Raw genomic sequence first — 13,915 nt, 5'->3', positions numbered from 1 at the left:
AGGGGCGGGGCAAGAGTTCTGATTCCTCATCTTTCTGAGACGGGGTCTTAAATGCCCTAGGCTGACCTTGAATTCACTAGACAGCTGAGAATTACCATAAACGTTTGCCTTCTGCCTTCATCTCCTAGTGCTGGGCATGTACTACCAACCCTGGTGTATACAGTGCCAAGGCATGAACTCAGGGCCCGGGCATGCTTGGCAAGCACTCTACCAAAGGAACAACACCGAGCAGTGCTTGATCGCTAACTGTGTACCTCTTGGAAGGTGTCTGCATTGCTAGAAACCTGGCTTGCGATGACGAGATTTAGGAAGACAGCGAGCAAAGGCTGCAATGGGGCCCCGGCTAAGTTCTTTTGAGAAGAAAGGACTCCCACTCAATCACAAAAGCACCCTGAAGGACATGCTGGGCTGGCCCCAAAGAATAGGCAGGGCCGCTATTGGGAAGATGTGGGCTGTTCTAGATAAACAGACTACTTCCAGGGCAGGTCACGGGGTCTAAACCAGGAACTGCAGCATCTCCACGTACTAAGGACTCAACAGATGGATCCATGTCTTAGCTAACTTCAGACTCCAGGTGACAGCACCTGCAGGTCCACTCACAGCATGTTGGCCAGCCCCGCCCCGCTCTGCCCACCGCAGCCCACCCAGAGCCACACCTCTGTGATCCAGTTCATGGTGGGTCTTCTCATCCTTCACCGCCAAGTGGGCTTGGCTGCCCAGGGCACCGAGTGCCAGCAGCCCGGAGCTGCTTCCTGTCACTGGGGGGATCCCAGGAGGTTGGAGGCCTGACGGGTGGGGTGGCAGCTGGACCGGGGGACCATGGGTGGCATGGGAGAGGTGCTGTGCCTGGAGTTGCTGCTGCTGCAATGAATTTGGTGGTAAGTGATGACAGGTCGGAACAGGGCAGAGGATGGGCCACCTCTGCCCCTCCCCCTCGCTCCTCCACTGGGAAGCAAGAGGGGAAATATCCCCTCCCCAAAACTTGCCCCCTCATCCCACATGCTCCTCTTGCTCAATAAAATCTGTTAATGGACTGCAACGCAGAAGACTTATGTCATCAAGCGCCATTCCCCCCACCCCTCACCCCCGCAGCTCCAGTTTCAGAACAGAGTTTCTCATGCCTGTTTCCAATCCCAAGATAAATAATGCATGCACGTAAAACCCGCACGGTCACTAGAGCTTCCTTTCGCTAGAGAGGAATCCATTTTTAAAGCTCACAGCTCATGCGTACATGCCTTCAATGCCAGCAGCCAGAGCCTCCCACCCAGAAGCTGGAACCTGAGGGAAACCTCCCTGCTTGGGGTTCTGAAGAAGCCGAAGCCTGGCTCGGAGAGTCAGAACAGGGGAGGCCAGAGCAGAGAAGTATCAGGACCAGTGGGATGGAAGCCATCAGAGCAGACAGAACACAGGACTGACTGGGAAGAGCAGAACCTCTGAAACAGGATGGGCCAGGATGCTGGTCCTGATTCTGACAATGTCTGCATGGCTGGTGGGCAGGGACTTCAACTCCCTAAGCCTCAGATTGTCTGCATTAAGCAGCACCTACTGCCGGGGAGTATGGTGAGGTAATGTGGGCTTGGGCACGCAGCCACTGCTCAACGGGCTTTATGGCAGTCACTGGCATGTCTACAGGGCACTCACAGGGCTGGCCTACTGTTCTAATAACCTCAGTACTCCCAGGCACACACAGTAACAGCCACTCTCCCGTTCCTCCCCACACCTAACCCAGGACTTGGCTGCCTGACATCCCCTTCACACTGCCAACCTCAAGGCTCTCCACCCCACTCTGCTCCCATGCTCAAGGTCCTAGTTCAGAGGCTTCCATGCCCCTCCAGCAGCCAAAATAGAGTGGCCCCTTATTCATAAGACTGCCAAGAACCACTGGCATTGTGACACAGGCTTTATCAAATATTCCTCAGATGTGGCAAGATTTCTTGAGACTGGCTCGGGCATTGGGTATGCTTGTCTCCATCCACACACACATCTCTCCTTCTCTCAACTAGCCCAAGAGAAAGGACCAGTGCCACCTGTATGTACACATAAATCCCTGGGCACTATCCAAATATATCCTGTAGTTCTCACAGCGGCCTAGCAAAGGAAGGGCTGTGCCCATTTTACAGGCAGCAAAACTGATGCAGGGGCACTGGAGTGGGCAGCTCAAGTCCCATTATTCTTAAATGGGATTTGGACTTTTTCTTTTTTTTTTCTTTTTTCTTTTTTTTTCTTTTTTTCTTTTTTTTTTTTTTTTTTTTTTTTTTTTTTTGGTTTTTGGAGACAGGGTTTCTCTGTGTAGCCTTAGCTGTCCTGGACTCACTTTGTAGACCAGGCTGGCCTCGAATTCACAGCAATCCTCTTGCCTCTGCCTCCCTGAGTGTTGGGATTAAAGGCGTGCGCCACCACGCCCAGCTGGGATTTGAACTCTTATCTGTCAACCACTAACATCCTCTACAGAGTGTTCCAAAGAATCTCAAAGTAAGAGAGAGGAGGTGAGTGAGATACAGCAAAAATGTAATATGCCAAGGCATGGTGACCATGGGCTGACAGAGCATGCCCCTGTCACTGTGAAACAGCAGCTCTCAAAATCAGCAGGGGGAATCCCTACAGATGTCTGGCCAAGGATTAAAAGCTTCTACCCTCCCCTCAACCGAGCTACAAACTGCTGACCTAACCTTCCCTCCAAGTTAAAGATGCTCTGGCAGTCTTATACCTCTGGTGTCAGAGCCTCCATCTCTCGGCTCTGTCTGTAGGGTTGGCACCCACAGTTATTGCCTGGACTAGAGGACCTGAAATGAACCCGCACTGCTAGGCATCTGTGCAAGCTTTTGGTTGGCCACTGGTCTTAGAGGGCCGTGACCCACACTGACAGACTGAGGTAAGGGAGCTGTTGGAGCAGAGTTACAGGTGTGCTGGGCAGACCTCCAGTCCTCTCAGCTAAGACTGGACTGCTGTCAGATGGGAGCTAAACACACCTCCTCCGGCTTCCCTTTTAAACAAAACAGTATTTTAACATCTTATCACAAAAATAACACAGGCTCACTGTAAGAAAAATTTTAAAAGACTTAAGTTTTGTTCTTTTTAAGTTCCCCACACATCCCACCCTCACAAGACGCCACTGTCAGTTTCTCTGGAATCTAGATTTTCAGATCTACAATTTTTCCATGCAATTCTCCACAAATGAGCTCTTGTTGACCACAGTTACATGACTTGATTTAAAAAGTGTTCTGGGGGAAAAAAATAGCTTTCCCTTTGAACGACTATTTAGTATTCCATAGCATGGCTGGACCATACAGCTTTATCTAGACGTCCTGTTACAAAGCCTCTCCAATGGAGGCCCTGCTGCTTTTAAACCCCTTGCTGGGAAGCCCTTTAATTCTACTGGTGATAATTACTTAATAAGACCCCAGAAAGTAAGGACTTGGGTCCTTAATCCACATTGCACACTGTGGAGAAACAGGCAAGACAAGGCACCTTAAGGAAACAAAGAGGTAAGGGGTGGGGTGGGGTTGCTGGCTGCAGACCTGCGAGACTGTGTGGACTAATACCGTGGGTCTTTGAAAGATGGGTCCAAACACCTGAACTCTCTCACCCTTGCTGGTGAGGTCTCCTCTTCCACCTAATTTTCTCCACCCCCAAGAGCCCAGTCCAAACAGACTGCCTGCCCACTCTTCCTTTCCCAATTTTGGGAACTCAGACCCTGGGGCCAGGCAGAGCAGCTGGGGGTGGGGACTTCCAGCTCCATCCTTCATCAGCGATGAGTACCCAGACAAGTCACTTGACCTCTCTGGGGCCCAGTTTCCTTGTTTGCAAAATGGACGTCCAAGTGAAGCTCACCCTTGGACTGTGCAGAACTCACATTATTCCATGTGCAAGCAAAGTAGGAGGCGCAAGCAGCCTGGGCAAACAGGTACGATCATCACAGTTGCCTTTAAGGAACTTATGAGCTATAGGAAGACAAGGCTGTCACGTTCTCCATGCAGCACCTCCGACAATCCTGGTGCATCCCTCTAGCCATCCTCTGGGTGAGTAAGTGATACACTGGAGGCCAGCAGCAGAGAAGCAGAGTTTTATCCAAAGGTGGCTGAAGCAGCCTTGGAGGCCAAATGAGAGGCGGTGGCTGGAACAGCAGTGTTAGTGACGTTACACAGGAGTCCTGCTCGCCTCCCAAATAGCCACTGGTAAATCCACAGCAGAAGCTTGTGACAAAGGCAATGGCAGCTACTCAGCCAATGTGACTAGTTCCCAAGACTGTCACGATGCTCCTCAGCCTCAGTGTCTCAGCAAGGAGTGTCCTCTGCAACGGAGATAAGGAAGATTCCACACAAAAATGGGCATTTCTCATCTTCAAGAAGACGAGCTCCGCACAGGCAGAAAACACCCCCATAATCTCCTTGGGGTGGCCTGAAGGTACCATGGAGGCCAACACCGAAGACTGCACACGGAGTATCGGAAGAAGCAAGCTGTAAATTCTCCCAGCAAGGTGAGAAGAGATGCAAATGGATGCTAGTGCTCTTTGGGTGGAGGGCCCGTCAGCAGTGGTCTTGGTGGCAATGCAGAATGAAGCCAAGTTTTCTCCTCGATGGGGCAGGCGCAGCTGACCGGAGGGAAGAAGCAGGAACACAGCTGGAGACACTTCCTTCAGCAGGCAAGCAGGATGCAGCCACCCTCAGGCTATGTTTTTGTCCTTTGCATACTGTCCCCTGGCTTCGGAGCACAGACTACTCAAATACGGTTTAGTCTGAGTGGGAGGGTCTCGATCCTTTCAACTGGAAGCTTCTTTCTCAGTGGTAGAGAAATGTCACCAACGGCACAGCCTCCACATTTTACTGTTCCTCCTAATACTGGGTGGCTGTCCTCCATCCGTGAGAAGAAAGGAAGTCTGGGGTTGGCCCTTCTGCCCTTAACCCCTAGAGGACTGAGAAACCCAGAACCAAGCACACTACTGAACATCCACTTCTCATTTCATGACAAAACACCAACTCATCAGAGCTCATGTCCCGGTGGTGGTTCCTGTGCCCTCCATCCCTGAGTGCCTAGCGCCCATGGTCTGGGACTGGCAGGCACGGCTGACAGCAGAGCTTGCTTGAAGAGCATGTGTAACCGGATTACACACCTCACGCTTCATGCCTCTGCTGGCTGATTAGATGCTTCAGTTCTGAGGTTCATAATTTGGGTTACACCCAGGGAAAGCTGTCTAACCGCTTCAAGCCCAGAGCCAAATGGGCCAAGTGCTGGACCAGGGGAAGCAGGCAGGGTCCCTGGAACACAGAGGATAACTCCACCCCCAAGGAGGGGGAAAGCAGGTCTCTCAAACAGCCCAGTGGGTACCCAAGGCTTCCTGTACCCAAGCTTCTGGGCTTGGGAGCAGTTTTTAGACGCCACAGTGAGAGACGACCAAGCAACTCCACAAAGCAACAGAAATCTGAATTCCGCTGTTTCACCTCAGCCTCTGGGCTAAAGAAGCTGATGTTCGGGCAGAGCCTCTCCACCATGGATTCCCTGCGTCTAAAATTCCACCGACGGCCTCCTGCCCAGCCACCTCACTCGGCCTCCTCTGGGAACTCTTGAGACGGCTTCACGCATTTTTGCGTAGTCTGGGACAAGCTACATACCTCCCCCTTCCCTTCCTTCTTAAGAAAAAATACCAAGCCAATGTTTCACAAACCACCCTCTGAATAATTCTCCAGGCAATCCAGAACAGTCAGCCAAGAGCCCACTACCTCCTAGACAACAGCCTTGGCCCACCACAGGACCTGAGCAGAGCCAAACTCTGGAAGGAGACTCCATCTCTGGACCCACCTTCCCCAAAGAGACATGTGTTCCCAAGGACCAACTCAGAGCCGGTGTGTGTTTGTGGGAGCGGGGATTGGCCAGCAGCCTAGGCCCCTTCACCTACCCTTCCATTCGTAACCTTGGGTGTGGCCTGTCATCTCTGAGGAAGACCCATGGAAGACATGTGACCCATGCCCCTGAGTTTGCTAGCAGCCCAGCTAAATGGAGACCTCGGACTCCAACTCCACGACAGGAGACCACAACCAGCCAACTGGGGCAGGTGCAGCACTAGAAACCTTTCTGAGGAAATCACAGACTTGGCGCATGCCCCTGCCTGTGCCCTTATCTCAGCAGGGTGGCCCCCCTCTCCTCCAGGAGGAGAGGAAAGGCCCCCTCGCTGGAGGGCAGTCAAACACAGCTCCCCCAGAACCTAAGTGCCCCAGCTGTCGGCAATTCCTGCCTTGTGGGGCTCTGTCAGGCGCTCAGCGATTAGAGGGCTGCCTGCCTAATGACAGGGCGACCGCCGCATTCACTCAGAGCCCAAGAAGCAATTACCTTGAAAATGGGGGTCACAGGCCCCACTCGTGGGCTTTAATTGAATTCCAATATCTGCCTAGGGCTGCCTTGACCTAACTTGTAGCTTCCTAAACGCTACTTAAAGGAACTGGAGCCAATCCAGCTGTGCTGCTTCTCAATATTACTCTTTAAAAAAAAAAAAAAAAAAGTATTTTCATATGTGGATTTTAATTCCAAAGAGTGAGAGGAGAAAGGACCAGACTGTAGCCCCTATAGACTGGTGGAAGAACTTGCCCTGGAGACTTTAAGGAAAGGCCTGGAAGGGAATGCAGACAAGGAGCCAGATGAGAAAGACTTGTGAAGACAACCTGGAGCCTGTATCCCACCTGTAACTCCCTGTACCACCGCTGTAGAATGCGGGCCATGCTCAGGGGTATTCTTAGGTTGGCTTGACTGCTAAATCTCCATGAAATAATGGTGTGGGACTAAGCCAGTGGTTCTCAGCCAGAGGTCCTTTGGCCCACATAGATACAGGCAACATTTTGGGTGTGCAGGTATGGGGGTGGACGGCTATTATACCCAGTGGGTACAGAGCAAAGTTGTTGCTGAGTATCCAAAAATGCACAGGGCAACAAAGAATTATTATCTGGTCCCAAATTTCAATAGTGTCAGACCCTGATTTTTTTGTTCCCATGAACACCACCTGCAACCCTACCCAGCATGCTTAGCAAACCCTAATTAAACTCAGTTAAAAATTAAAAAAAAAAAAAGACTTTTGGAAAGAAGGGTTTCAAAGGGAGTGGGAAAACACAAGTGGACAATGGGGAAGAAGAGTCGTGGCTGGTTCCGGGGGTGAAAATGCTTCCCGCCAAGCCCAACAACCTGAGTTTGATTATGGGGTGACCACACGGTGGAAGGAGACAACTGGCTCCCGTGTGTCGTTCCCTCACAGTAACACGCGTGCTGTGGCATGTATGACCACATGCAAGTTCATAAAAAATGTAAAGCAATACTTTTTCAGAAGAGGGCAGGTGGGGGTGAATAGGATCAACCCGCACTGTATGTATGATAAAAAATTTAAAAATTATCAGAGAACAAAGTTCTTAAAGAGGACACCTGAGCCAGACGATCACGAAAGACACTCCAAGCTCTAAAGCGTCATGGCTTCTCGCCCCAGGGTGCTCCTCCCACACAGCAGGCAGAGTTTCCTCTCCTCTGAGCACCAAGGATCAAGGGAGGACTAAGCCCTCCTCAGACCCCAGGAATTCTCACAGGGACTAACACCAGACAAAACCCATTGAACTGCCTTCACAGAAGGACTCAGTAACCACAAGTCCTGACAATCCTGAGGGGTCTGTGTCCACACGTGTCCCCTTGCCACATTGACAGCTGGGAAGGCCTAGAACGGTGACCTACCCCACCCTCTCCTTTCTCTCCATGGAGGGCCCCACAGAGTACTATGGGATGTGTGCTGCTGTGCTGGGGATGAGATGGGGCTTCTAGAAGGTTCCATCCAGGTATACAGCTGACAGCCATGCAGCCCAGCACAGGGAGTAGCAAGACCCCAACCCGATACTGTCACAGCAAGGTGCACATCAATCAACAGCAGAGATGGTTCTGACCCCAGGAGGCCAAAGAAGGGCAGCCTTGCCTGGGAGAGGGCAGAGGGGAGGCAGCAGCCAGGTACTGATCAGTACCTTCTGGAAGTCAGGGATGCCAGGGGATGTGGAAGCTAAGAAAAGGGCAGGTGGATTCAAGGTGTGTCTGGTATTTCTTTAGTTTGGGGACAAGGGGACAATGTCTCTGTGTAAAGCCACTGTGTAAAGAGCCCCAATGGATCCAAGTTGCCTAGGGAAGCCGTGGGCCCTGGGGCTGCCCTTCTTTGAGAGCACCTAAGGTCAGAGTTCATCTCTGGTCATGGTAAATGAGAGGAATAAAAGGGCTATACACACGGTGAGAGGCAGATTGGGGAGTCCACGTACCCCGATGATGGCGTTCAGCTCCGTCATGGTGACCTGCTTGGCGCGGTCCACTGCCTGCGCCACTTGCTGCTGATGCTGGGGGTGGAAATAAAGTAAGATCAAGATGTGGCCACCCTTGCTATCCTCCACCACAGGGCACCAGGAGTCTCTTAGGACCCGTCCTCAGAAGATAAAGAGACCCACTCAAGAGGCCCAGGACACAGGGACAAGGGTGATTAGTGATGCCAGGCTCTTCTGAATCTTCCCAGTGAGCATGCACTACTTCTAGGGAAAACAGAGATGAGTACCAAAGACAGCTACTACGCCATGATCTCCTCAGCCTGACAGAGAAAAAGCTTTGTTCTGTGCAGTATGAACATAAGCCAGGTGTTACATACTGTAGTGGTTATTTTCTAGGCATGGTACCATTACTGTGATCACACAGAACACTGTATATTTCAGGACACGCACCTATAGTGGTTAGTGGTAAGTAGAACATGTAGGATTTATTACATTCCAAGGGCTGAGAAAAAACGTGTATCTGATCTATGGCTACCAAAAGAAAGCGCAAGGAGAAAGAGAAAGTGAAAAGTGAATTCTAACACGCTCTCAGGACTTCTGAATGCAAAGACCTGTTGGTATAGACTCAAAATGGTAACAGGCACTTCACCCTGGTGTTGGGAAGCCTTTGTACTTTCCACTAAGTTTTGCCTGCCAAACCTAAATTTGCTTTTTAAAAACTGAAGTCTACTATTACAAATTACATTTCGTAATTCCCCGAAGCCATGAGGTAACATCAGTCATATCTAATTCTTAGATGTATTGAGTCAGACCCTGGTTACTATCTCGGGGCTAGAACTCCACCAGGGAGCTGATATGGTGAGTGGGATCCAATGGGATGGAAACAGGGCCAGTGAGGTCAGCCCAGTACCTCTGGCACCTCAGTGGAGATACTTCCCACAAAATGCTTCAGAGCCCAGCCCTTGCCTGGACCAGGGGTAGGGGTGTCTCTTCCGAAGGGTATTTAGAAAGTGACAAGACTTGCATGTTATGCCTGTAGAGAGAGCACTTAGCTCCTGGGGAGCCATCACCTCACTCAGGGTCTGATCTTTGGCACCAAGCAGCCAGTCTTGCTTGACCTAGGTATACGGACTGCTCCGGGGACAGAAGAGGCCAGTGAGGAAATATGTGTATGCGTACGGCATTGGTCATGGTGTCCATCACAGCTGAATGAAGACCAAGATGACCCTCCTCCCTGGACTCAGATGTGGCAGAGGACCATTTTCCCATTGAAAAAGGAGCACATGGTCCCTGCGATGTGATCCCTGTCCCCAGATCAGCTGGAGAAGACTTGCTAGGTCAGTATGGTAGGCAGGGCTGGGCTGTAGGAGACCTGGCCACACTGGGCTGCCCTGGGCAGAAGAGGAAGAAATAGAAAAAGGTCTTACCTCTTGTGACAGGAAAGGCATGATCTGGGCTAGAATCGTGTTCAATCTCTTGGCAATCTCTGTCTATAAAGGAAAAGAGATCACAAATCAAGTCACTGAAACACTGAGGCATGCGCGCGCGCGCGCGCGCGCACACACACACACACACACACACACACACACACACACACACTCAGCCCCTCACCATTAGCTCCATGATCATGTACTGGAAATCTCCCATTTCACAGGGGAGGTGGTCTGTGTGAGACTCAGGTCATAGCTGACATTCTCTACAAAGAATTCCTACTGTATGTAAACAAAAGCACCCCACGTTTCAGAAAACCCACGACAAACTGAAATCTTCTGTGCTGCTTTAATGATGCTCCAAACTGGAGAGGTCAAAGGCAAGACAGCCCCTGGGCATTGTGGAGTGAAGGGCTCTCCCAGGGCCAGCCTCACACATGATGGTATGTGGCTCCCTCGTCCTCCAGTCACCATTCCTTCTAGCCCTTGCAGAACAATCTGAAACCACACCAGTAGTAAGCCTGCCATCTTAGGGCTTTGCCTAAGAATGGGACCCAGTGGTCCCCTACACCCTCATACAGGCTGCTCACAGAACATGTTTAAATTACCAAGATCTCAAAGCTCAGATCGAGTGCTAAATGGTTAACTGGGCCCGACAGGAAGGCCTGGGATGCTGACAGACAACTCTTGGAATTGGCTTTCTTATCTTGTCTGAACCCTGAGCAGCAAGGACTAAGGTCTCGGAGCGGCCTTCAAAGCTTCCATCAGCACAAGGCAATCTTCCCGACAAAAACCCTGACAAGAGCCTTTTAAAAGCCTGTGATCATCTGCATGTCAAATGATTCCGCATACGAAGTCTAGTGTGCCGCAGATGAAAAACAAGGCCCTCTGAAGCCTCACCAACAGACACTGGCCTTGGGGAGTTCCTGGGGCCAATACCCTTTCCATCTTCTGGGCACTAAATGGATGTCTCTGGTTTGTGGAGAGAACAGGCCCCGACAAAAGCCTGGCGGGCTTTGGCAGCCTGGGTCCTGTGACCACAAGGGCCAGGTGATCCAAGCTAAGGAGCCCGTGCACTATAGTGTAAGTTCCCGGATAGGGATCGGTCCACGAGGGGACAACTGGGTCTCTTTAGGCATCTGTAGCAACACACAATTCTTTAGTATGCAGGGCTGTCCTGTCCCTCAAACTCCAGATCAACTGCATCAGTATGGTACCCAATTTCAAGGCTCTCTGGGAGTAAGGCAAGCAGCATCCAGCTGAGAGCTGGCGAGAGCTGCCACAATGGTGGCAGACTGCAACAAGGATGCCATACATCAAGGTGTCTCAGCCTCGCCGGTCACAAACTGCCAGTTTGGTTGGGTTGTTCTGTATATTACAAAATTCTTAACCATGGCAACTCTGGCCTTTCTTTGGGGATGTCTGCCATTCACAGCATAAGGACCCTTGGAGGATCACTTTGTAGAGTCTAAATTAGCCTGCGTAAGCAGGAAGAATTATACACACACACACACACACCCTCGCGAAACACAGCCCTTCTCGCTTGTTCCTCTTCTTCCTCCACAGACAATGAATAGGAAAAGGGGAGGAAATACAGGAGTGAGAACTGTCCTCAGCCAGTTTAACACCAACGAGCTAAGCCCCGTCCCACTCTGAACTAGCAGAGAACAAACAGCTAAGGAGAAGAGGAACTACAAAGAGCAAAACACCAACACATCAGCCCCATTGCAGAGGAAGCACCCTGGCCCAAGGACTCCTCCCTCAGACAGTGAGGGCAGCAATGACTGGCAAACATTGTGTGCTGAATAAATATGTGGCCAGCCAGGCAGAGGCAGGTGGATCTCGGTGAGTTCTCAGTCAGCCTGGTCTACAAAGTAAGTCCAGGACAGCCAAGGCTACACAGAGAAACCCTGTCTCGAAAATCCAAAAACAGATAGAATAGATAAGCTAGATAGATACCTGGCCAAAGAATAACACTACTTAGCATTTCTTTTTTTCTTTTCTCTCTCTCTCTAGTCTGTGTGGTGCATGTGTGTTGCCTCTTTTTTCTTTGTCTGTGTGGTGTATGTATTATTGCCTGTACCTATACAAGCAGATGTAGAGGCCAGAGGCTGACATCTGGTGTCTTCCTCAAGATCTCTTACTGAATCTGGAGTTCCCCATTTCAGCTGGACTAGCAAGCCACTAGGATCCTCCTGATTGTGTGTGTGTGTGTGTGTGTGTGTGTGTGTGTGTGTGTGTGTGTGTACATGTGGGAAACATCTGTGGGAGAGGCTATAGTGGGTAAAGTGCTGTCAGTCAGCTGGAAGGGAGGTAGGGGTGGACAGTGGCTTAAGCCCTTTACCAAGAGGGTGAAAGCATACACAAGACAGGCCAAACACAAGCCAGCTCACTGGGTCTCTCGGGCCCATCAGTTCCCCACATAACACAATAGGGAAGGTAGGGGCAGACTGATCCATGCCAGCCATTTGACCTACTGCAACTCACAAGGGTTTCAGACAGAGCTTGCATCCTGCTGGTCAAGGGGCAGGGTCTTGGTAGAGAACATGGGAGCTGGCCTTCCCTTCCCCACACCTATAGCAAGCTTGTGACCACCAGTTCCCTACAGGAAATGTCTGACACCTTGCTGGCTCCAGAGCCCAGCATCCTCTATCATTAGGAAAAGGGATCCACTAGGACTTTGCAGCCATGTTCAGATCAAGTTTTGGAACCCTGGCCACCAAGTAACCACAGCTGGAGCCCTGTGGAGAGCTGTCACTCGGTGTCATTCGTCCTCCCTACTTCATCCATCTTGCACCATCACAAACACCAAGTGAGCACAAGAGCTGCTGGAACAACTCCAAGTAGAGCGTTCTAGGAGCCTATGGTATTGACACCCATGCTCAAGCTTGACAGAGGGACAGAAAGGAGTCTGACAAGTCACCAAGAGCATTGTCAGGGGCAGGGGCAGAGGGGGGCACACTTTTATAACCACCAGGCTTCCCTGTATTGAGACCTGGACTTGCAATGGCTACTACATCTTTCTTAGTCCCCTTCCTACACAGAAGCACAGACTGAGCCGTTCCCGCCTTGTGCACAGACTGCCCTGTACTCCAATGAGTCCAAAGATGGGCAGGAAAACCACTCACCAAACAACTTCTTGGGAGGCTTGTGTTAGAGCCGTGGTTCTCAATATGTGGGTTCCAACCCCTTTGGGGGTGCACATCAGGTATTCACATTACAATTTTTTTTGTATGTTTGTGTGTCTTTTTGTTTTGAGACAAGGTTTCTCTATATAGGCCTAGCTGTCCTCGAGTTCAAGTTGTAGACCAGGCTGGCCTTGAACTCAGAGAGATCCACTTGCCTCTGCCTCCAAAACGCTGGGATTAAAGGCGTGAGCTACCACTGCCCGGCTTACATGATTCTTAACAATAACAAAAATTATAATTATGAGGTAACAACAAAAATAATTTTATGGTCGGGCGGTGGTGGTGCACGCCTTTAATCCCAGCACTCAGGAGGCAGAGGCAGGTGGATACCTCTGAGTTCAAGGCCACCCTGGTCTACAGTGGGAGTCCAGGACAGCCAAGACTACACAGAGAAACCGTGTCTCGAAAAACCAAAATAATAATAATAATGATGATGATGATGATGATGATGATGACGTAATAATGATGATGTAATAATGTTGTTGCTGCTGCTGCTGCTGTTATTATTATTATTATTTTATGGTCACCACAATATGTCGGCTGCAGCTTTAGGAAGGGTGAGAACCACTGTGCTAGAGGAAGGGGAGGGAACCAGCAGCCCAGACAGAACTTTTAAGAGGAGTAACCTAGTCTGCTGCTACTAGTACACTGTATTTGTGAACTCTCACAGCCCTGCAAGAGGCACCTACTAACAGTCTCTCTTTTCCAGACAGGGAACCGACAACCAATTCAGCGATTCCGCTAAGTGACTTCCGGCCAGGAAGCCAAATTTCAGTAGGTTGAGACAGCTCAGAGAAATGTTTTTGAAAGAAAAATCGACCGTCAAGGCTAATGATTGACAGCATCTTTGATTACAACAGCTGTCCAAATAGCATTTGATCCAACTCAAACAACCTCTCCGCACCCGCTCTGAGAAAAGGGGGGACAAGAATCGAGATGTGCGATTTCGACAATTAGAATAGGTCACAAACCACAAGCTGGAGCTAGAGTGTGTGCTAGAAAACTCCTGGCGCTCAGGCACAATGTGTTA

At 50.4% G+C, this 13,915-nt stretch overlaps 1 protein-coding gene across 12 annotated transcripts in view; it reads right to left on the bottom strand.

Annotated features, from left to right (window-relative positions):
* Tle3 (TLE family member 3, transcriptional corepressor) overlaps nucleotides 1–13,915 on the bottom strand; it is a 44,903-nt gene that overhangs the window by 14,808 nt on the left and 16,180 nt on the right. For 4 of the 12 annotated variants that reach the window (XM_051156607.1, XM_051156610.1, XM_051156609.1 and 1 more), the window contains exons 5-7: nucleotides 9,695–9,757; nucleotides 8,238–8,342; nucleotides 657–861 (exon numbers count right to left, since the gene is read on the bottom strand). In XM_051156607.1, the coding sequence (XP_051012564.1) occupies nucleotides 657–861; nucleotides 8,238–8,342; nucleotides 9,695–9,757 (373 nt within the window). The remainder of the gene's footprint in view (nucleotides 1–656; nucleotides 862–8,237; nucleotides 8,343–9,694; nucleotides 9,758–13,915) is intronic. The other 8 variants (XM_051156612.1, XM_051156615.1, XM_051156614.1 and 5 more) reach the window with 3 other exon arrangements.

This window comes from Acomys russatus, chromosome 14 (genome assembly GCF_903995435.1).
Source record: "Acomys russatus chromosome 14, mAcoRus1.1, whole genome shotgun sequence".
Lineage (NCBI taxonomy): Eukaryota > Metazoa > Chordata > Mammalia > Rodentia > Muridae > Acomys > Acomys russatus.
This window is presented reverse-complemented; position numbering and strand designations above follow the sequence as displayed.